The 23,775-nt window shown below is 50.5% G+C and overlaps 2 protein-coding genes across 4 annotated transcripts in view; both read right to left on the reverse strand.

Annotated features, from left to right (window-relative positions):
• Positions 1-678: 678 nt before the first annotated feature.
• On the reverse strand, positions 679-15,314 carry TXLNA (taxilin alpha). 2 transcript variants are annotated; one of them, XM_060621843.3, is made up of 11 exons: positions 15,180-15,314; positions 14,382-14,591; positions 13,421-13,759; positions 11,888-11,979; positions 8,609-8,779; positions 7,057-7,251; positions 6,310-6,429; positions 6,001-6,075; positions 5,406-5,498; positions 4,898-4,993; positions 679-4,180 (listed from the first exon to the last, which is right to left on the reverse strand). In XM_060621843.3, the coding sequence occupies exons 2-11, from the start codon at positions 14,557-14,559 to the stop codon at positions 3,854-3,856; spliced, it is 1,686 nt and encodes a 561-aa protein (XP_060477826.1). In that variant the 5' UTR covers positions 14,560-14,591; positions 15,180-15,314; the 3' UTR covers positions 679-3,853. The 2 variants fall into 2 exon arrangements, with proteins under 2 accessions (XP_060477826.1, XP_060477825.1); XM_060621842.3 differs by lacking the exon at positions 15,180-15,314 and adding an exon at positions 15,068-15,165.
• A 2,610-nt stretch (positions 15,315-17,924) lies between these two features.
• KPNA6 (karyopherin subunit alpha 6) overlaps positions 17,925-23,775 on the reverse strand; it is a 66,196-nt gene continuing 60,345 nt past the window's right edge. For both annotated transcript variants that reach the window (XM_060621845.3, XM_060621844.3), the window contains exon 14: positions 17,925-23,214. In XM_060621845.3, the coding sequence (XP_060477828.1) occupies positions 23,027-23,214 (188 nt within the window). In that variant the 3' untranslated portion in view covers positions 17,925-23,026. The remainder of the gene's footprint in view (positions 23,215-23,775) is intronic.

The following is a 23,775-nucleotide window of genomic DNA, read 5'->3' on the forward strand; positions in this document are numbered from 1 at the left end:
GTCCTACATACCTTTAGTGGGTCCTCCTGCCCTGTGGATCTAGCCCAAATCACTTAACTTGGCACACAGGCTCCTGGTGATCTCCCACTACCCATCCTGGGCACCTGCATTTCTAGGTAAACTACTTCGCTACTAAGTTGTCAAACTTCTACCTGCCTTTTGGGTCATAATTCCTTTCCAGGTGTCCACCCCTATCTCCTTGCTGAAGGGGACAGAGACCTCCTTTATGTTCCCACAGCACCACTGACTTTTCTGTATCTGAAAGTATCTTTCTCCAGGGTGCTTGCTGGCTCAGTGGTAGAGTATGGGACCCTTAACCCAGGGGTTGTGAGTTCAAGCCTGACGTTGGGTGCAGAGATTACTCAAAAATAAATAAAATGTAGTATCTTTCCTCATCACTAGCCTGACCCTTAGTGGGCAGGGGTAACCTCTGACTTGAATGAAAAATATCTGATCCTTCTATGGATATGAGCATCATGCCAACTTTGGCAACGGCTTTGCTTGTGCAGCTCAAATGCATTAGCCCATGGTAATTCCTGGAAGGCAGCCAGAGGGGTGCTCTGGAAGATGCACGAAAGCTGGGCACAGCCAGAAGCTTTGCAGTAGAGCCAGACAAGTCAGTGCCGGCTAGATGGATCCAGAAGCACCAATGACCACAAAGGTCAAAAGAGAAACAAGTAAGGCAACAGACTCTTTATTTAATGTGGTTTAAAATACATCAAAATCAAGTCCCTGGCTGTTGTGAATACCAAAAGGAGACAAAGAGGCTGTCAGCACAGCTTTAAAACAAATCTGGGCGGCCAGGTTGAGCCACATGGGAAGCAGTTACAGGGACAGAAGGCAGCACCCCTCCCCCAGGCAGATACCTGGCTGTCCCTGGGGTGACCACCTCTGTGCTGCAAAGGTGGGAGGGCTGGAGCCACAGCTGGATAATCCACTCAGCAGGCCTTGACCCTCCCCAAAGCCATGGGCAGTTCGACTGGCCTCTTGGTCAGCCCTCAGCAGGGCCACGGTGATGGGGGCGGAGGAATGGAAATAACCATCTTTACAGACAGAACATTCTCCTACAGAAAGTGCCTGAGCTCAGCCCATGGTCTGAAAGCCTCATGGAAAACAAATTATAACAAAGTGCTGCCGAAACCTCTTCACAATCTGGTGTATGTGAGGCTCTCAGCTGGACAAGGTCCTGAACACAAATTACCGTCAGTAGGGACAAGGGCTCAAGGCTGTGAGCCTCGCCGGCTCTGGTCCCCTGGAGGAAAAGCTAGCAACTGAAGAATCCAACACAGCACTTGGTCCTAAAACTGAGGTCACGTGCACGGGACCTGCCCTGGTGAGGAAGGCACTGGCCTTCATTCAGACAGGCCACCTTCCCCACATCTGGCCCAGGCTCCTGGCTGGTGAGGGCAGCACCCAGGTACCTGGGTTGACTTTGGAAAGCAGAACAAACAGAGCAGCTGTAGTGATTGATGTGATGTGGTCAACGGAGAGGAAGAGAGAAAATGGGATTCCCATCTATAGCTTGGTCTGGATACCTAGACATGGCTGGAGCTGAGAGCAAAGGTTTGACTTGCCCAGGACCTAGATTTTGGACCTGGGAAGACGAGCTGGGGCCACACCGTAGCTCACCATAGCCCCACAGTAGTTAGACTGGGTCTCAGAGGGCTGCTGTGCTGCACAGTCATGATTCCCCACCACCACACTGGGCTCCAACAGCTCCCTGCCCGCCCCCCCCCCCCCTCACCCCATAAGCTCTACGAGGTAGCTGAAGCAAGGGAGGCAATCACATGGGCTACTGCACGCCTCCTGCTATTTAAAGCAGGCAGGCAGAAGCTTCTGCCTCTTTCCTGTGCTTCCAGAACCCAGCAAACCCTGTATGGGGTTGGCAGTTCTTATGTGTCTCAGCCTGACACAGGCATTGTTGGAAGAAGGCCTTATTGGGGCAGGAAAAGGCATATCCAGGGACCATTCCAGACACAGGAATTTCAGAGGGAAAGATCTCAGGAACATTTCTCCACAGGAGGGAAGAAGCTCAGCCAGGGATGGCAAGTAAGTCTCAACACTTCTACTGGCTGCTGGGGGAATCTTGGTTAATGAGGATATTCCAGAGGTTAGTGGAAAACACTCTAGGCCAATTAGTGGTATCTGCCATGGGGGGCAGAGGAACAATGGTGTGCCATTCATTTGCCATCTCTGTTCGAGGTCATAACATGATTCAGGAGTACTTAACACTCTTCATGAACCTATTTATGTGATGGACTGAAGTAAAAGGTGTGGAGAGTGAGCTGGTCGTGCAAGATGAAGGGACCTGAAGGATAATGAACCAGCTTTAAGGAAATCCAGCAAAAAAAGCTCTATGACCCTGTGCCTCCCTCAGCTGCACCGAAGCCAAAGCCTGGCTAGAGGTGGGATCTAGAACCTCAAGCCCAGCAGAGCCCAGCCTCTGGGTCTGAGACTCGTTCTGTTGTTCCAGAAAATTGCTCTGCACAGACCGGCTAGTGCCCTGGCAAGTGTGCAACCAGCAGAACTTTCAGTCTAGAGTAGCAAGTTTGGGGGGCAGGGACCAGACACAAATATTTGCAGCCACCTGTGGATTTCTGAGGCTCAGCTGTCAAGTCTCACTCTATCCCTTAGCTATCAGACAAGAGCTGGGAGGTGGAATGTCAAGGGGGACATACTTCAGCTCTTATTCCTTGGGCAATGGAACCAGGGCAAATCTCAAGGATTGCACATTAGGGATGGGGTCAGAAGCAGAAACAGATTCATAAAAGCCAAAGGGACAGTTGGGCACGGGGCCCAGCAACTTCCACATGGAGACAGTAGTGATGGGAATCAGCGGTGGCCTCCCAGGATTGAAACACAAAGGCAAGCTTGTGGCAAAACCATTAGATGCCCTTTCCTTTCTCCTACCACAAACAATCTGGTTTCACCAAACAGGAAACCTCAGCATCAACGTGGCAAAGGTACCAGGTCGGATGGTGAGGGTGGTGGCACTGGAGACCCAACTGCTCCAGGACCCCTCCTCCTCCCTCAGATCAACACACACACTGTCATGTGCAAAACAAAAAAACAAAAAACAAAAACCTTCAGAAAGCATCCTTTGGGTGATCTCTTGTCAATCATTTGTGCAGGCTAGAGAGGCACCTGTGAATGATAAGGCTACTGAGAAGCATCACTGGCCTGGTCCTGGCACCACCTGAGGGCAGGGGAAGTGGTGCCCGGGGGCTCCCTAACAGTGTACCAGCCCAAAGCAACTTTCCCCTGGTCCCCCGTCCGAGGCAGGACAGCAGCTGGATCCCTGGCTGTGAGGGCCCTGCCAGGGCTCTGCCCGGGGACCCCTTCTCCAGGTTGAGAAGCAAAGGAACTTCCAGGGGAGCTAGGAGAGCCAGGACTGCCCAAGCCCGGCTAACAAGGGAAACACAGTCAAGGCCTGAGTGTGTCACTTGTCACGAGCCCTGAAGGGCAGGTCTAGGGAGGGGTCTAAGCCTCAAATCAGGCAGGGGAATGCTCAAGTCACTTGTCCTGCCAGCTCACTGTGACAGCAGCTACAGATGACAGCTCTTTTTTAAGACTCTCGAGCTCCTAGAAGAGCCAGTGACTTCACCTGTACACACCCCCACCTCCAGTGCAAGCCCACTTTACACTTACAGATAGAAATGTAGGAGGCCTTGCACATATGCCGTATGTATGTAAAACTGACCCACAAAATCCAAAACTGCGAAGTGTCAGATGCCAGCCAGGTCAGAGCACCCTGGGCCTCAGCACTGGACTGCTTGGCGGCGGGAGCCTTGCATGGGCCAGGCCCGGCTGGGCGGCTTGCTCCCTTCCCAGCATGCCCCCCGTGCCAGGCTCCCTAGGCGGTGGTGGAGGTGGGCTCCTGGCGCCCTGCTTGGCCGAGTGTTTCTGTGCTTGGTGCTCCAGGGCAGCAAGGAGCTTCTGTGGCCCTTGGGGAGCTAGGTGACTGAGCCCCAGGCCCTTCACCACCGTGCTCCTTGGAGGCAGCTGGAGCCTCTGGCCTTTGCTCAGGGCCACCATCAGTGAGGGAGCCCTGGCCACCAGCACTCAGGTCCTGTACCCTTTTGTTCAGGTCATTGCGTTCTGTCTGCAGCGCCCGGCACAGCTTCTCCAGCCTCTGGATTTTTACCTGCAGGCCCTCCAACTCCTTGTCCCGGAGTGTTTTCTAGGGGGAGAAATGGAGCCTTTAGTGCCATGCCATCAAACCCCCATGCAACAGTACCTCTTGGTAGAAAACATCCACACTTTAATGATGCTGGGAGCAGACCGGAGTCAAAAGCTGGTCCCTTCCTAGGAAAACAGCCCTGGTGTGATGCCAAGACGTGGCTGTAGGTAGGGGGCAGTGTGGTGCAGAGAGGGGGCATGACAGTGTGTTTCTCCATTTATCCACCAGATGACCTTGGCAAAGTTAAGACTTGGCTTTTGAGCCTACTCCCTTATCTGTTAAAATGGACTACTAACACCAACCTCACAGATCTTGAGAAGATTCGATGAACAGGCATTATCTAAATCATTCAGGAGGGTCTGGCATACATAGCTACTCCAGCAGTCAGTTCCCTTCTCCTACATCTCAATCCACGAAATCAAAGTAGCTGAACTACTCTGCACATAAACTGTGTCCATCATTGTAGCCCTTAGTTTTTCCGTTCCTGTGTTTCTTTCTTCCATTTGTTCTCTTTGCTTCTACTGCAGACCTGCTACTGGGCTCACCATCTCCCACAGGGAAACAGCTGGCAGTGCCTTTGGACTTGGACAGATGGACACGTGAGTCCCAGCTTCACCTCGTGCCAGCTGCAGGACTTACTGGTCAAAGTAGAGGAAAGGGCCGAACACTCAAAAACTGCACCCGCCTCCCCCCAGCGGCAGAGCACACTCAGCCCACCTCCTCGGCCATCTCAAGCAGGGCCTTGTTGCTGCTCTCCCACCGGGACCGATACATGGTGGTTTCTTTCTCCAGCTTCTTGATCTTCTTAGTCATCTGGGTTATGGGGCAGACAGAAGGAAATGGTCAGGGGCCAGACTGTCTACGCATCTGTGTCTCCAAGGTGGGGAACAGTCCTGAGGGAGCAAGGCATTACAGGGCAGAGTCGGTGCCTTTGGTGCCACACCAGGACATCTCAAGTTAAGTGCCACCACCAACAACAGAAAATGACAAGGCTGCCCCTTCCCCTCGGACAACCTGAAGGATGCACATATCAGTGATGCTTGAGGGGGCGGAAAGGTTCTGATGCCTCCTTACAGCCCACCTTTGCTGACAATCACACTGTTACTGTAAACAGCTCCCCACACAAAGCACCCCAGGGGCTGGGGCTTCCTGACGATAGGCCCAGTGCTCAATTCTGAATGAAGCAACTTGTGCCCTGGAGCCTATGCAGTCTGGACACTGTTACCTTTTCCATCTCCTGCTTGAATGTGGTGAACACCTCACTGCTTTTGGAAAGAGTATTCTGGAACTCTTCAAACTTCTCCGTGTACAGGGCAAGCTGGGTGAAAAAGAAGTCCAAAGATTAGGCTTCTCCGGGGGGCACTTCTGGTTAACACGGTCAGACCCACGCTTGGACCTCTGACCTGACAATTCTATTGAGGTACCCTTTTTCTTTAAAGCAAAAAACTGTGTATTTGGAAGGACAGAATCCAAGATGCTAAGCCTGGAAAGCAGGATTTATGCTGCCTTACGTTTTGCCTTTATGTTTGTTTTCAAACTTTCCTTCGGAAATTAAGTACAACTTATGTAGTTAAAAACAACCATCGCATCGCTGCCTCCTCAAAAGTAGCACACGCTTCCAACTAGGAACGAGGTCCTTCAAGCTCACCTAGCCACCTGGTCACCACCACAGGTGCCTGGCGGGTCCAGAGGGAACAAAGGCTCAGCAAGGTCACACAGCAGTCAAAGTGGTCCTAGAACGAGGGTCCTATTTCCCTCCCCCAGGATGGATCCCAGCGAGGGGCCTCAGACGCACAGGGTCAGGACACACACGGTCTCACCTGCTGCTTCAGGTGGGTCTCCTGCTGCTTCATCAGCTCACACATCCTCTGGGATTCCACTGCCTCTTTGAGGAGCTGTTTCCAAGACAGGACCCCGGATCCTGTCAGAAACCCCTAGGGGCTGTTTGGCCTTTTTAAGCCACAGGCCCCAGAGCCCGCCGAGGCTTCCTGCTCTCAGACTGCTATCTGAGGGAAAAGTGTCCTGGTCTGGCCAGGCGGCAGCCTCTCCCTTACCAGCTTAACTATGAGCCGAGCTGGAACCCAACCCACCTCATCCCAGACCCTCCACCCCCGGGGCCCGAGCCTCACAAAATCCTTCTCCCGCTGGTGCCTCTCCTCGGCCTCCTTCAGCATCTCCTGGGCCTGCTGGAGCTTGGCGTCCACCAGCTGCTGCTGCAGGTCCTTGTGTTTGAAGACTTTGTCGATGTGCTGCAGGAAAGCACGGTGGGAGGGCCACCGGTCAGCGGCGCCCTTTCTCAGGGAGGCCTGGCGGCTGCAGGGACATCCCATCTGCAGAGCCGAGGGTCTCCTGCCCATCCTCCCATCTCGCTCTGACTCCCACATCTACCATAGCACGTGGGCCCCAGATCCCCGGAAGACCTACTTCCCAACCTCACCTTGTTTCTCTCCAGTCAGTCCTGGGTGTGCACAGGGATGAAATCGGCTCCCAGGAAGCCAAGAAATGAACACCCTCAAACCTCCAGCCCCAAGAGTTCACTCCGCTGGGCTAACAACCCTCCCTTTTGTGGCCCGACTCCCTTGCAGATGGGAAGAAAGGACAGAAATGACACCTCCACCAACACAACAGCTTAGCTCAGTTGGCAAAGACCCGCCCCAAGACGCGCACGTTTCGAGGAGTGGCAGTCCTAACTGCCGGAGGAGCCCTGGGAGCCGGGACCAGGCGAGAGGGCAGGAACGGAGAGAAGGTGATGGACTCAAGTACTACTTCAGAGGTCAAAGCAACGGACAAAAAGGGACGTGGGGATTTTATACGCTTTTTGGGCAGCGAAGGAGAGGTGGCTTGGAGACGGGTGATGGCTGTGAGGGACGCCTCACCTCCTCCCGCAGTTCATACTGCTCGATCAGCTTCTTGAGCCTCTCGGCCAGCTCCATGTTCTCCTGGCGGAGCTTGGAATTGCGCTCATTGTGCTGCTCCATCTGCAGCTGGATGTCATTGAGTGTCACCTGGAAGTGTGAGGTCACCTCCTTGCGTTTCTCCTCTTCTTCCCGGGCCCGCTGCACACCTTCTTCCTGGGCAGAGAAGTCAGCCCCGGCTTCATCACCCGCTGCTCCCCAGCCAGCAATGGTCTGTACCCACAACCCCCCCCGCTCTCCAAGTCAGGAGCAGCCAGGTTCCAAGAAGTCATGCAAAAAGGGCTCCTAACGAACCCCTCTGTCTATCAGGTGACATCAAGTGAGAGATTCTCTTCCTAGAAAAACGCAGGCATACACGTAACTGCCATTCTAAAGCAGCCTAGATCTCCCGAAGCCCTTTTTTCCACACCTCAGGTTAAGAAGTCTTAATTTTTGTGCTTTCATCTCTCCCCTCCCCACCCCCAACCAACTCAAATGCAGTGATCCCAGGGTTGGCTAGACTGCGCAGAATCAGGCACACAGACATATTGGCAGGAAGGCCATCTGGCTAAACCATTGACGTTTACAACGTGCATGCTCTTTGACCCAGACATTTCACTTCTGAGACTTATCCTACGGATAAATTCTATATAATTAGCCAGGGATATATGTAACAAGAATTTTCACTTTGCTCTACTAATGTAATAGTGAAAAGTTAGAAAAAACCCCAGCGATTCCTTAACTAAGGCACTGATGAAATACAGTATATCCATACAACAGTGCTGTTAAAAATGAGTTACTCCTAAATTGATAAGAGGCATTCATTATGCAAAGTGACAAAACGAAACAGAATATGAAACAATAGAAGTATAGCTATTTCATTTAGAATATCCTCTATAAGACTACATACGTGTTCAGAAAAGTCTAAAGTCTGTAGGTAAACTTACATGTAAGTAGTTACTTCCCAGCAGTTTCTGCGGAACACTGGGGTTGAGGAGGGTGGGCAACTGTCACCTTTGTTATACTTTTGTCACCTCTGAATCTCTCACATCAAGTTTATGTTAAAGTTGAAATGTTTTCAAAGACAAACTAAAAATGAGCAAAACAAGTTGCCAACTACCACATATTTGCCAACCCAAATCTGTGAGGGACAAAGGATTCACATAAAAACCGCCCCCAGAGGTCACAGCAGTGACTAGGCTCTGACCACATGAACCTCCTCCTAGGAGAGGCAGAACCGGGAGAAAAGAGCCAGCATCCGGGACTGCTGGAATCTGCAAGAGGAGCCACCCGGCAGTGCAGGGCCCCGGCCTCCCTGCGAACTGCTAGGGAACGGAGCGGTGCTGAAGCCCTGCGTCCTGGGCTCCCCCAGCACCTCGGCCCTCACCTTACGGGATACTAGTCCAGGTCAAGTGGTGACTAGATGCTCTAAGGTTAGGGCGCCGCTGGGCACATCTAGTTCTCTGCTCCAAGCCCGCGCTACTTGCTGAGGGCAAAGCCCATCAGAGAGGAGCTGGGGGCGGGGGGTGCCCACCTTGAGGGAGCGGTTGTGGCGCTGCAGCTCGCGGCACAGGCTCTCCAGCTTGCTGCGGGCCAGCACGGCCTTGCTGTGCTCCCCACGCAGGTGGTCCTTCTCCTGCACCAGCTGGCTCTGCTTCTTCTGTAGCAGCTTCATCTGCTTCTGGGAGTTCCGATGCTCCTCCAGCTGGGGGCAGGGAGGGCAAGTAAGTGCCCCGTGGGACTCTTCCCAAGGGCCCCTCCCCAACCCCATCTCCCGACCCTGGCTGTAACAGCTCCAGCTGGACGTGGTGTGGGAGCTTTACACACTTCGATAAACCCAGAGGCCCCATCTCGAGGACACAGAGACAAGTGCCCAGGACAAGCAGGGGTGCAGATCCCAGTTTCTGTGACTGCTCTGACTCAAGAAACACCTCTCAAGACTCTCAGGCCATTACACTCCCTCAACTCTTGGGACACTCATGCCCTCAGACGAGATCTCCTGCCACCCCCTCCTTGTACTCACTAGACCCATCACTCCCTCTTGCTACCCCGAGACTTAGCACCACTTCTCTCACCATGATTGCTGTTATCATTTTGGTCTTATATTATGGACAGACCTTAACTTCGTCCTCAGACCCTGTCCTCTCCTCAGATCAGCTTCCCTCCCATGAGCCTATTCAACGCAGCTACAGTGTGACTCAGTTATGTAATTATAGTTTTTCTAGTGGCTACAATAAAAAGGTAAAAAGTAGGGGCGCCTGGATGGCTCAATCGGTTAAGTGTCCGACTTTGGTTCAGGCCATGATCTCATGGTTCATGAGTTTGAGCCCCGTGTTGGGCTCTTTGCTGACAGCTCAGAGCCTGGCGCCTGTTTCGGTCTGTGTCCCCCGTCTCTCTCTGCCCCTCTCCTGCTCACACCGTGTCTCTCTCTCTCTCTCTCTCTCCCAAAAATGAATGTTAAAAAAAAAAAAAATTAAAAAGGTAAAAAGTAGATGAAATTAACATTAGTAAAATATTTATTTAATCTAATACCTGAATATTTTAATTTCAACCTGCAATCAATGCAAAACACTGGAGATATTTAATTCTTCCCCTTTCCTCAGGTGTTTCAAATCTGATGTGTATCTTACAACACTTACAACACATCCAAACTCAGACGAGGCGTACTTCAATTGGCCAGTGCTTACTGTCCTGGACAGTCAGGTCTAGACTTTGTCATTACCCAGAAGCACATGCACCTCCCTTATCTCATCCCAGGGCAGGACCAACTATAACCTATCATTCTAGCTCATTCCAATATCTGTGGACCCAGAAATTCTACCATACTGGACCTCCAACTCAATGACCCAACCATCCTTTCACTTTCCTTGAACCCTTCTTTACTTTATGTATAAAACATGTATAATAATAGAAGTGTATTTTGAGAGAGAGAAAGAGTGTGTGTGCATGCATGTGTGAGCACGAGAGAGGCAGAGAGAGAGGGAGGGAGGGAGAGAATGTTAATCAGGCTCCACACTCAGCCTGACACAGGGCTCAATCCAACAACCCTGGGATCATGACCTGAGCCAAAATCAATGCTTAACCGACTGAGCCACCCAGGGGCCCCAAACCCTCCTTTAAATGACCACCGACCTTCTCACCTGGCTTAGATTTCTTACATCCTCAACTCTCTTGCCCCCTTTTCCTGATAAACCCCAACCCTGATATATCAACCTTCTGAGTCCTCTGCACTGGCACTGAACCAGCCCTGCCTGAAGAATTGCACTTTAAATTTGTGACCACCCCTCTGGGGAAGACCCTCGTCTGCCTTGCAGCCCAACTACATCCCTCCTGTCACTCACACTCCTCTTCCAGACAACTACTTCTTTTCTTTTTTTAATATTTATTTTTGAGAGACAGAGCACAAGCAGAGGAGGAGCAGAGAGAGAGGGAGACACAGAATCCGAAGCAGGCTCCAGGCTCCAAGCTGTCAGCATAGACGTGGGGCCTGAACCCACCCACTGTGAGATCGTGACCTGAGCCAAAGTCAGACGCTTAACAGACTGAGCCACCCAGATGCCCCCAGACAACTATCTCCTCCTCCTTTTCACCTCTCCTCAGCCCCAGCAGGGAGATCCCATCTCCCTGGGAACAGAAGCAACCAGACGGGGTGGCACAAGCTACACCCCTGCCCATCCACCTCCACCTGCTCTCTCCTCCAGTCACCGGGCCCCAGCCGTGCTTCCCACCACAGCCGACCCTCTCCTCATGCTCTGGCCCTTACCTCCTCGTCTACTTGAGAACATCACCCTAGTGACTCAGCTCCTCCTCTCTGGCTTCATAAAGTGTTCCCTAGCTGGCTCATTCTGAAGGGGTGCTATCTTTTTCGTACCTTGTCCTTTATTTAGTGGTTATAATAACCCCAGTAGGCAGATGCGATTTTCCCCATTTTACAAATGAGACCACTTCTCTATAGAATTCCAGGTAATAAATGTAAATGGAATGAAAGAATTTAAAAATAAGTAGTTAGGCAATGACCCTCAGTGGATGAATCCGTTCACTCAAATTCTGATGGAAACCTGTCAAGGGAGGAACCTGGCTGGCCCCACCTGAACCCAGTGGACAATCTTCCATCACTGAAAGTGGGAGCAGCACACTCTGTTTCTCTACAGAGGACCATTTATGAAGAGTTCTGATCAAAAGAGCTGAACTCAGATCGGATCAAGCTTCTACAGCTGATTTCCATTTTATCTACAGGAGGTAAAGGGACAAGTTAAATGCTACCACCAAGTGAGAAAGTGAGATACCCTACAGAATAAGTGACCTGCAATAAATCAATGTCATGGGGAAAACAGTGGGCAGTAAGATGAAGACTGTTTTGGAGTAAAAGGAAAAAAAAGTTAAGGACCCAATGTATTAAATAGACCTCCTCTGGCCCGACTGTCACCAAACTGATATTTTAAACAACTGGGAAATTTGTGTACTAAAGAACATCACATGATTAATGCTAGTCTTGTCAAGTGTGATGACGATGGCACTGTGCGTTTCCATATTTTGGGGAGATGTACGCCGAAGCACACAGGGGTGAGCTGACATGGTGTCTGGCACGGTGGCCAGGAAGCTAGGGCTCGACCACTGGAATGTGAAGCTTCTCCTTACAGCCAGCCTGGAAGAGGCCGGCTGGGACTTGACTCCCCACTTAACAGATGGGGAAAAGACTCAGAGAGGCTGAAGAGCAATTAAGCCACCCACCTGCCCCTGCACCCTCCACCCCATGCCAGGTGGCCTGCTGACTTTCCAAGGCAGGGCGGGTGCAAGAAGGGGGAGAACTGACCAGTTCAGCATACTTCTTGCACAGAGCTGCCAGCTTCTCCTCTGGGGTGCTCAGCGTGTTCAGTGTCTGCATCAGCAACGTGATCTCCTTCCCTGCAAAGCACAGGGAGCAAAAAAATGTACCCCCTTCTCTGGGGGTCTCCCCAGGCCTGGGCCCACACTCTTCCGCAGCCCTCTCTCCTCATACTTTACGCTTCTGTTTGTTGAACTGGCTGCCGACCCGTTAGACCGTGTGTGCTTTATGAGGTTTGCTGCCAACCCAATTCTGCCTATTGCTGTGGTCCCAGTACTGCCCGGTACCGTCCCCAGTGCCCACCTCAGAGGACATACTCAACAAATGCTTAATAAATGAATGACTGAATATATGTGAAGACTCCCTGGTGAACACCAGGGGTGGGACCACAAAAGCTGCCTGCTCTACCAACAGGAGAAAAAAAAATGTCCCATCTGCAAATTACGTGCTACTGTTTCAATGCAAGGAAGGCCCTTATGAAAGAAGGATGCAAAAAGGAGGTCTCCTTGAGAACTACAAAACTCTCTTCAACAGAGGCAGTCAAATAGCGAACTTTATTTATTTTTTCCCTCCCCCACCCCTTCCAGACAGTGAACTTTAAAACACATATACCTTCCAATATTTGACTCCAAGAGTAAGTAACAACAAAAACAAACAAAAAACCTTCTTTCAATCAGGATGACAGGCAGGAGGTGGGGAAACAGGGACTAAGACATGGATATAATATCACCTAACTTTGATTCTTTAACACACATTAGCCGCCCAACCCTCCAATGACTTCCCCTCACTGTGCCTGAGTCGAGTCTGCCTTCTGTCTCCCTGGAAGGCCGCTGTACATAGCACAGCATCAGGCTCCTGGAGTGTCAACCTTGGGAGGCTCCAAAAGATCGGTGCGGAGACCCCAAAGCACATGTACACAGGCCAAATCCAACCCAAAGACGGGTTTTGTTTGCCTCCTAGCATATTAGTTGTTAACTGCTAAAACTCCAGAGAAATTTCATGGCTATACTTAGCTTGTAATGTTACATGCTATCAACAAGCTGGGACCAAGTGGCAATCACCTCTTTGGATGAAGTAGGCGATGTCTTGGTCTTCATGGAGCCCTCTGTCTAACTTGGCTTATTTGAGTTTTCAACCCTGGCCTAGTCTAAATCTTATTGTAGACAAGTGAAAACTAAGGACCAGAAGGAGAAAGGTCTTGCCCAAGTTCACAGTGCAGGTTAGAGACAGTGCTGGCTGACATAGGAGCCCACTCAGGCCTCCTCTCCATTTTCTCAAAGACAGAGAAAGCAAGCTAGATTTTGGTTCTTACTTCCTTCCAAGGCCAGAAGTCCCTATGCAACGAACAACTCACACACCTCTCTGTACTACGGCCTACAGCCCCAGCTTAGATCAAACTAACGTAACTTGCTGCTCTGGGAAGTAGTTTCCTCTGAATCCTGGCAGAGCAGGTTAGCCCAGGGAATGTTGGGTCCAAACTCCCCACCTTACCAGCCTCACAAGAAGCTGCCCTCTGCTCACCCAGACCCTTGGCTTTCTTCTTCTCCTGTGGCCTTCGGTGATCTCGGTCTCCGACCTCGTCACTTGCTCGGATCTCATCTGTGCCCGGCTCCCCTTTAGAGGTCTCCTTCTCACCATTGACTACTGGGGTCTCTGGCTCAGGCTCCCCATTCCTCGAGGCATAGGTCCGGGACTTGTCTGCATCTTCGGGTTCAGCAGGCTCACCTTGTGCCCCATCCTCACCTGGGCCCCCCTGATTGTTGTCTACACAATATGTACTCAGGATGTCTTCCAGCTGGCGGCTCAGCTCCTCAGAGACATCTCGGAGGGCCCCAGACTGAGCAGTTTTGGCTTGTGCTCCTACAGCAGAGCAGAACAAGGGGCAAAATGAAAAACAAGATGGTTACACCAGCAGTTGGAATTTCCAGGCCCAAACTTACCGGTTTGGGTTAAATGTTGCCCACCTTCTTTAAGCATCAGTTTACTTACCTATAAAATGATACAACTATGTCCAACTATTGCCCAACCATGTGTTTTGTGAGTGTCAAACAAATCAAGGAAATAAAGCATCCAGCACATAGGGCTGGCAACCAGCTGGAGCTAAACGTCTAGTACATACCCTTCTCCTCACCGCAAGAATTATTTCTTGCTATTAAAAAAGTTCCAGGAATGGCTCCAATATGAAGAGCAGTTACCCACTGGTGAATGAGGGGTTTCTAACCCGGGTTGGCTGGTTGGGTGTCTTCTTTGGCTGCCCCCTGATTTAATCCTGCCAGAGCCTTCTCTCAAGAGTTCTGTTCCAGTGCATACAGTGGGAGGCGCTATCACCCCCCCACCCTCCCCACTCCGGGAAGCTGTGCGGATCTGGGGGTGGGGGGGGGCGGGTGGCACAGACAGCGGCCAAGGCCTCTGACTCCAGAAGCTACCCTGGCGCACCACAAACTCCTCCCCCTGCCCGCTGGAAAGCAGAGCTGGCACACACCCTCAGTCTTCCCCGGAGCCTGGCTGGAAGAACCTTCGGTTTCTGTCGCAGGAGCCGACTGGCTGGGCCGCCCCTGGGCTCCCTCTGGTCCTGCTTCCGCTTGCCCCGGGTTGCTTTTTGCATTGGAAGTGTTGCCCGACTGCTTGGCAGCCCCATTCTTTTTGTCTTGGTTCTTCATTGTGGTCTGCGGTGCTAGGCTGGGCGCGGATCCTATAGAAACAAACACACTCTCTATTCTCCAGACTTCAATAGTCTTCACAGCCTAGACCCGAGATCCCGGTACCGGGTGCTCAGAGCTTCTTAGAACACGCCGGCCGGCCTTCACGGGAGGGAGCCAACGGTTCTGCCTCTGGCCAGTGAAGGAAGCTCGATGCGCCCAGGCAGGTTTGCAGGACGCCGCTCCAGAAGCGGGGCAGGCGAGGCCTCCTTTCTCGATCGAAGCCGCTTCTCGGCACTACACGACCCCCTCGCTGCAGGCCCAGCGCGAGATAGGCTCAGGGCCGGAGACTGACGTGGCGGGACGCTCGATTCCCATCCCTCCCCCGGCCCCCAGGCCCCACGTGGGCCCCCCCGCGCGCGCAGCCACCCACGCCCCGCGCGCCCTCCAGCCGCGCGCACCGCCCGCCAGCGCATGCGCAAAGGCCTCAGCCCTGCCCCCCCTCCCCCACCCCCCCGCCCCCCCGTACCCCGCCTGGCCTGAGTCCTCGCGCGGAATCGGCGTGAGTCCCACCACTGGCCGAGAGCGTTCAGGCCCACAGACCCTCTGGTCGCCTCGTTCCCCCAGACCGCTACACGAACCTCACTGCCGACGTTCCGACAGCTTCGCCCGCTCCGGCCTCGCACCGGAAACCCTGGGCAACCGCTGCCGGCCGAGCCGCCTTCTCCCGCTACAGCCAATCGATTGCCGGCACTCTCGCGGGGCTTGCTGGGAAAGATGAAGCGACGGCGGCCTCTGAGGTGGGGGAGTTGGGAAGGCGGGGGAGGGAAAGGACTACAAGTCCCGCCAGGCGCCGGGGCTGACGCCCCCATCTCCCAAGATGCAATGGAAAGAACTTTAGTCGTAGGAGCCGGATACCCAGGAGGTCTGAAAGGAGCTAGTCATTCTACACGGATACACGAGTCCAGCCCGTTTCTGTCATGCAGAAGTCCAAAGCCCTGCTACTGGCTGTTCTCTCCTGCACGCCCCGACAAGCCTTACCCCCCTTTTGTGAACATCTATGACTAGGAGGAACTCCGAGGACAAGGGATAGAAGGAATTTTGGGCTGGGAATCTGGAGACATGCGTTCCAGTCCTAACTTCATCACTAATTTGCTGTGTGACCAGACAGTCTCTCCCAGGGCCTCATTTTCTGTATTCAAATGAAAACTCTTCATAACTATAGCCGTTCTTTGAGAGCTTACCGTGTGCTTTCCCGTCTACTAGCTTAATCCTCGTAACTACTTATCAAGAACAGTAGTATTTGTTCTTCCCATTTGCATCTGAGGACAGTAAGATAAAAGATAACTTTGTCACATCGTTAATGAGTGGCTCAGGCAGGGATTCAAAAGCAGGAAGTCTGGCACCAGTACCCATTTTAACTACAGTTCAGTACCCTGATTCGTACCCAGGAGAAATAACCACGGCACACTTTCCCTGAGGATGAGTCAAGGTAATTTGTGAAATTATTTCCATCTCTTCTCCATTACTAGCCCTAGTTCTTCTTTGGAAGGGTCTGAGGGGCCTCTGCAAGCAGTTTGGCCACAGCAGATTCCTGAGCCTTTTCTTTGGCCCACCCTCTACAGACAAAATCCCAGTTGCACTGGGCTAAAGGGGGGGGAGAACCCAAACTTTCTCCAAACGTGAGATCAGTTCTTTTTTCAGCTGCCTATAGACAAGAGAAAAACACCCAACAACCCACGTGCCTGGAATTTAATGCCTAAATGGTTTGACTTTTGTTTCCAGCCAATTCTGTCCATGCCCTCTGCCTTTTTTGCTTCCAGTATACTCTTAATCTTTCCAGGATTTCCCAGTTTTTGCAGGTGCTGTTCCAGCTTTCAAAATGCCCTTCTGGCAAAAACAGTATTTTTAGGCCCAGCACAAAGGCCACTTCAGAGCCTTCCTAGTGCTCTGCAGTCTGTCACAGCTCCTCGGTCTGGATAGAGCTCTGTAACAGCATAGTAATGGGATGTTGAAATTATTTGCTTATGAGTCAATGAACATTGTAAGAACTATTGGTTAAATTCTAGTCCTACAGCCTAGCATCAGTCTGGGACAGTGAGGTTGAGAATGAAGTTGTGCAAATCACGCATTGTTTTGGGGCTCTTCAAGATGTTCAGTATTTTCCTCAGTTAGACTGCAGGGCAATGCTCTCCCCCATCCCTTAGTCTGCTGTTTACCAGGTAACATTGAGAGTCAGTGTGGCTGAAGGTGGAACTCAAGCCAGAAGGGTTTGGAATCCAGGTCTCTGAGAACCAAGGCCCTGATTATTTCCAGACAAACATGTTGGAAATCTCTTGAGGAGGTAACATACAAATCAGGCCTTGATGGATTCCCATGGGAAGAGGGTGTTCTAGGCAGAGATAAAGTTATCATAAGAACAACATATGCACGGGGTGACGGGTGGAATAACGTAGCCGGAAGGATCAACAGTGGCCTACAGAGGCCAGCTGGGTAATGAGTAGGCAGGCAAGGAATAAGAAAATTTAAGAAACATGGGTTGAAAGTTATTTTCTCCTTTGCGGTAAAAGAAAATAGCAGTATTAATACCTGCCAGTCAGTCAAGGAGACTGGAATGGTGGAGATTGTGGTAAAATAGAGCTCTTGCAGATTGTTTTCAAGCAGAAACTCAGACCTAGTAGTGCCAGCTTATTTTTCAAGATAGATCTTTAAAAAAAAAAAAAAAAAGTTAGCAAGGGGGGCCCCTGGATGGCTCAGTCAGTTAAGCATCTCTTTGATCTTGGCTCGGGTCATAATCTCACGGTTCATGGGATTGAGCCCCGAGTCGGGCTCTGTGCTGACAGTGTGGAGCCTGCTTGGGATTCTTTCCCTCCCTCTCCCTCAAAATAAACATTAAACCAAAATCCTCCTTTTGGGTTGAATCAGCTTTTTGGCTGTTTGTTTGTAATCTCTGTCCTGGAATTGATCTAAATGTGAGTAGGGCTCAAAGGGCTAGGAGTGGGGCTGATAAAATGTCAAAATCCTATAAACTCTAGAAAATGCAAACTAAAGTATTGTGACAGAACACACAGCAGTGGTTGCTGGGGGTTGGGTGGGGAGGAATTCCACAGGAGCTTGTGGAGAATTCTGGAAGTGATGGGATATGTTCACTGTCTTGATTGTGATGGTTTCATGGGTGCATATGTCAAAACTTATCAAGTTGTACATTTTAAATATGTACCATTTACTGTATGCCAATTATATCTCAATAAAGCGGATTTAAAAAAATTCTTTGTAGCAGGAGTAAGCTGCTGCAATCCTAATTCCATTGTTAGGCCCTAAGTTTAAACACCCTTTCCTCATTCACTTCCCAAAACTCTAGTTTAGGATCATTCCAAAGAAGACAATTTAGAACTTTGCAACAGGTTTTTATTTTTGCTTTATATCTAGTACAGTGTTTGAAACCTAAAGAAATACATTTTCTCTTCAAATTTGGATGTGTATATAAATATCATTTGTCTGGACTCAGCACACTCAATGCCACGGCTTCTTGGCCTATGTCTGCTCTGAAATCATCAAGCTTTGTCTGTCTACCCAGGGGCCCTGAGAACATGGAAAACAGCCAGAGTTTATAGTTTTTGGAAAACTAAAAGCAAATGAATTTGGAAAGAATAAACCAGTGAGGAAAAAGTTTTGATTCAGCTTCCCAGGGTCTTTAGCTGGGAACCCAAGCTGTTTTTGAAGGACATCCAGTCTGTCTTGGGTGGCTGGGACCTCATACCGCCTTCCCACCCCCCATGCTTCTTCAGTGGTTCAGTCAGACAGTTCCCACAGAAGCTGGCTGAAAGAGACAGTACCTAGCTCCAGGGCCTGAGAGTTCTTGTAGAGGTGGACTCATTAAAGACATCCTGAGTCGGAGGTTCCCAGCCAGTCTCTGGATCTGAGCTTTGACTTCCTTCACTGCCCCCAAGGCATGGCAGAGTTCTCTCTCCCCAAACCCAAGGGCTGAAAATCTAACCTACACAGGGGAGCAAGTCTGGCCGTTCAGGTATGTGCTAATGTGAACATCAGCAGTCAGGCTGGCCCAGAAGTAGCACAGTAGGCCCAGACCCACTGGAGACCTCTGTAACACACTACACAAACCTTTTCCTGGATGCTCTGGGCCCAACCCAAAAGTTAATGCTGACTCCCACACCTAGTTTTGGTTCTACACATACCCCAGGCCTGATGCAAAATGCCATCTCAGAGGAAAAATAACAGCTTTAATTCACAGACTTGATTGGTATGGACTTCAAATTCTTCCCTTATCGTGGTCTTAGTGTGGGGGTGGGGCTAGGGGGTAGACAGTGGGATGACTGAATCATTTATGAAGGCCTTGGCCAAAGAGCAGCTAGTGTCTACCACATGGATCCCCGCAGGGCCAAATTGTCAGCTTGCTGGCTTAACAAAAGAATTCAAAAGTTAAAACAGAAAAAATACTGGACAAGATTGGTCTACAATGTGAAATCCTAAACGGCTGTGGAAGAAACCTACTCTGAGCAAATTCTCAAGTCTCACGCACTCACTTCTAGGATAGTCCTACCTGGAAGATGTTGCTGCTGGTTATGAACACTTCCTATGGTTCAGCACACTGAGCCTTGCACCCTTGCCTCTTCCAGGGAGGCACACACAGTCCTGAGGCCTCCAGCCAGCCTGTTCTCCTTACAGCTCCCTGCCTTCAACTCAAACTCCAGAATCTGAGCTCACAAGATGAATCTACTGAGGAGTCAGAGATGATGGATACCAAGCTGAATGAGTCTCAGGGAGGAGATGTGGCCAGAACAAATGAGCTGAGGCCTCCAAAGGACACTGTGGGAAGAGGAGTAAGTACTGTTAGGTGTTCATCTCCTTCCCTTCTAGTCTGCTAGAATGGGTAACTCTAGGATGTAGAGGAAAGGCAGGTAGTAGACATGAGAAAATGGAAATCCAGCAGTTCATTCTGCTAAGACGGTTTTCATTTTAAACTGGTGTGGCTTGAGAGAAATAGAGTGTGCCTGAGAGCCTTCTTTTGCTCTTCCTTGACCAAGTACAGTAGCAGCTATAATCTGTGCAGTTTAGCTCCAAAAAACAGGGCTCCGGGAAAGTGGCTTCCAGGGCAAAGAGTAGGAGTAGGTCTAAGGGTTCTAGGTAAGGGGTGTGTGTGGGGGGGGAGCGGACAGCAAGGGTTCCTGAAAGCTGAGGTCATCAATGCTTGCTCCTCCGAAGGGTCATTTGTACACAGTGCCCCAAGTAACTAGGCTGGCCAGCTGAAAGTGGAACCCATGTGGTTCTACCGGAAGGCTGTAGCCAACACCAAGGTGAGGCAGTCAGTCACTGGGGATAGCTCAGAACTGAAGGCAGGTTTCTGAGACTAGAGACTTTATTAGTACTAGAGAAGATGTAGGGGGTTGGATAACCAGAGGGGCTGGCAATAAAGAAAAGCTGGCACTGTTCCAAACAGTACTAGAACACTTGAGCTAAGAAGGCGGCTCCTTGTCCTCTAATCCACACCTAGATACCTCCACCTCCACCAGAGATCTTAAAATGGATAGACCAGCCATGTGCCAACATAGGGAGATTCTAAAAACAGGTCTTTTCAGGCTATTCCCTACAACAGGCTGGGGAGCCCCTTCATCCCTACAACATCCATTCAGAAATCCACCAAAAAGCGGCCTTCGACTTCACCAAGGCCAGGGTCTAGAGTCCAAGTGGGGGCTGCCCACAAAGAGTGGCTGTCAAGGCTGGGCCACAGAAATAATGTTTTGCTTCCCAAGAGGGCCAAAGGAGAGGAGGAGACAGAGAAGGTGGCATTACTGCCCCTGTGGGCTGGAAGAATCTTACCTGCTGGCTGAAAGGGTAGGTTAGAGGGAAATAATGGGAAAATATGGTCTGAGGAAGACACCAACAAAGGAAAGCTCCTAGAGGCCACTTTATCTGATGAGAAATCTGTCCTCATGTTGTGCCCTGGGAGACTTCACCTTTGAAGTCCTTGGAGAAAACTGGCTTTAAGCAGCAGCCAGAAGATCAAAAGAGAATCTTCCATCTGGTACAGGTCCCAGATCTGAAGTGTAAGATTTTAGAGGCGCAGTTGGGAAAAGCAGGATGTGTATGTCTCACAAGAAAAATCTGGCCCCAATGTCAGGGACTCAACTATTGCTTGAGATGTATAAAATAGGTCCTACTAAAGTGCTTTGCCCTTTGGATAAGGATGGGGGGCGCGCGCGGGGGGCGGGTGGCTTTTCTTTGAACTGTAGGAGAATAGTTTCATGATGGAGTCAGCTGGCTAAGTGACAAGGGTCCTGCCCCTTGCCTACTTGTGGGTTGGTAGTTGTCATTCTTAAGCTGAAGAATAGCATCTGACTCACTAAAGTGTAACAGCATTGGTGTGACTTTTTAGTGACAACCACAAGCCCCAAACCACCTTCCTTAGAAAATGGTTCTGGAGTTGGATCTCAACACTAGAAGGAGAGGGCAAATTCAAGACCAATGGCCGACAGTGAGCACCTAAACTTTAGATCTGTAAGCAGAGGGGTATAGGTTTAACCTGAGCCGGGGGGGGATATGTGGGAACGGGAGCAAGAGTGGCACAGTCTCTGGGGAAGGGGAACTACAGCTCGGTGCAGGGACCCGACTGTGCCCACAGCTCCGCAGCTGGTCTACACTTAGCCAGCAGCTTTCTCCATCCTTTTCCCCAACAACTGGGCTCTACTATCCTGTAATCCACCAAAGCGCAGGCAAGCCACTGAAGCATCACTCTAGCTTTCCTCAAAGAGAAAAGGCATTAGGATTATAACTGTCACCAGGAAGGGCAAGACCCAAACCAGGTCCAAGAATTCCCAAACAGGAAAGATACCAGCGACTCTCACAAAAGTCCGGAGGCTGCTAAGTTCTGTGATAACTGGAGAAGCAGCCATGTGTGATAACTTATGTGGACAGAGCCTTTGAGACTGAATCTGAGAAGGCAGACTGCTTTTTGGGTTTCCTAATATAAGCAGGACGCTTAGCAGTAAGGACTAGAGTGGTAGACTTCACTGGGCCCTGGGGCCATCCTTGCTCCCTTCAGGTACTGGGACAATCAGACCAGGCTGACCTGCTATGGAAAGGTTCCAGCGCTAAGGGTTGGTCCCAGGTTGGTGGCCCAGAACCTAAGCAGAGAGGAAAAGGACCAAGCTCAGGCTCCCTGAGCAAAGGAGCTTCCCCATCTCTTTTTGGTCTTCCTCACAGTATCCTACTTCTAGAAATTACAGACAGTTCTTCCTCTTGAGACCAATTAAGATTGACCTACCTAATATATAGAATATAAAAAAATACAGAACTTTTTGACATTCTCTCCTTTGGAAGTAAAATATACATGATCCAACTATGGAAGAGGAAGAGGAAGAGGAAGAGGAAGAGGAAGAGGAAGAGGAAGAGGAAGAAGAAAGGCCAAAGGCAGGGATCCCTGGCTATCCCAATACATGACGCTCTCACTCCAGCCTCCTCTGCAACTTATGGGTCACCAGAGCAAGGACTTTCTCCTCAGGAGAGAGGAAGGCCCACAGCCCCCTGTCTCGTGCTTAGGAGAAAATACAGCTACCTCAGAGGTTCATTCAACTCCGAGGGGAATTTTTCAAGTAAACAAATGAAGTTGGGTCGCACCATAGGAAGGTGGGTAGGAAACATGGGATCAGTAGCGACACATGGGAAGCCCCATCTGAAGGCCTGTGCTCCTCCCCTCCCCTCCCACTGGTGTACTTGCCCCTGGAGAGGGAAGGAGATCTCCCAAACTAAAGAGGTCTGGAAAGGGGTTAGAGGGAGGAAGGGGCCTTTGTCTCATGGTGACCTCCCCCTCATCCTCTAGTCCCAGACCATGCTGGCAGCTGGGATTCCTAAAACCAGGAACTCATGGCTCTTGGAAAGAGCAATCTTAATACAAGAAAAATGTGCAAAAGAAAAAAAAAATTAAATAACTCAATCCAAGCATACAAGATTAATATTCTGTCAGAGCAAGAACACTTTGTTTTGGATTTCTCCCCTCCCCTCCCACCCCCCACCTCTGGAACATTCCATCTGCTCAAGTACCCAAGATAAGAGTTACACAGATCAGGGCAGAGAACTGGGAAGGATGAAGGAAGATAAAAGGGAAGGAAGTCACCACTAAAGAAAAAATAAAATTAAAAAAAGGTGCAAAATTGATTACCTCAGTCCTCCTTTGTCTACCCCTGGGGCTCCTGGGTTAAAGACATATGTGCAGCCAAAATATAGTGTAAGGAAGAAAACCCAACACGTCCCCTTCTTGTCACAAAACCCAAATGTGAGCCTCAGATGGTTCTGTCTGTCCAGAGGGTGCTCCCTCCAGGGAAGGGGGCGGAGCAGGTCAAGAGCACAGTTTCCAGGGCAGCAGAGGTGTATGGTGGCTGATGATGGGGGGGCTGGTTTCCCGCCCACCAGAGGGCTGCTTTTCCGCTGGTTGGTGGTGCTTCCCATCCCCTCCCCTCCCCGGAGGCAGACATTATAGCTGGAAGCCCTCCATGGGGGCCTCAGGCTGCTGGAAGATGAACTGCTGTTGTGTCTCATCCACCTGGGGGGCCAGGCTGCTGTCATCATCTTCTACACCAAAGTAGTGCTCAATGAGGTCGAAGGCCTTCTGGTAGATCTCCTGGTTCTCATGGCTCTGGAGAAACTCAATTTTATCCAAGCCTATGGTGGCAAAAAGGAAGGAGGGACAAGAGTGAACTGTGATTGCTTTTCCACGGGGCCATGAAATATTTATCCGTTTTTCCTTCCTTGTGGTATGTTAATGTTTACCAAGTAATATGATCAGATCTCTCTTTGACCTGAAAGAAGAGAATTAAGACCTTTTCCTAAAACTACATAACCCCAAAGGAAAAAACCCAAAATGTCAGCTATAAGCCAGAAGTTCTAGTCCTGATTCTGCTTTTAACTACCTGTGTGGCCTGGGTAAATCATTAGTCTCTCTAAAGTTGTAAGATGAGCACTCTTACTGGGACTTGCTAGACACTCAGCTGGAAGCATACCTTCCAGTGCCTGATTCTCTCATCAATTCTAGAGCTGTATTTTTGCATCTGTGCCATACCTCCTTACTAGACGGAACCTATCAAAAAACAGAACTGATCTACTGCTCCTCAGAGGGAGAAGGATATGATGGGATAGAACTTTGCATTCAATGATGACCCCCCAAATCCCACAGCCTCACATGTATACTACTTTGGGGGCTCACAGTCCCTGGGTCATGACCTA

The sequence above is a fragment of the Panthera onca genome, chromosome C1 (assembly GCF_046562875.1).
Source record: "Panthera onca isolate mPanOnc1 chromosome C1, mPanOnc1 haplotype 2, whole genome shotgun sequence".
NCBI classification, from domain to species: Eukaryota; Metazoa; Chordata; class Mammalia; order Carnivora; family Felidae; genus Panthera; species Panthera onca.

What these genes read in the sequence shown, in the direction of transcription:
- TXLNA (XM_060621843.3), bottom strand. Translation starts at nt 14,559, where the DNA reads ATGAAGAACCAAGACAAAAAGAATGGGGCTGCCAAGCAGTCGGGCAAC. An exon ending in GGCTCCGGGGAAGACTGAGG is followed by an intron (nt 13,760 to 14,381) that starts GTGTGTGCCAGC and finishes GCTCTGCTGTAG; the next exon opens with GAGCACAAGCCAAAACTGCT. An exon ending in GCCACAACCGCTCCCTCAAG is followed by an intron (nt 7,252 to 8,608) that starts GTGGGCACCCCC and finishes TTCTCTGCCCAG; the next exon opens with GAAGAAGGTGTGCAGCGGGC.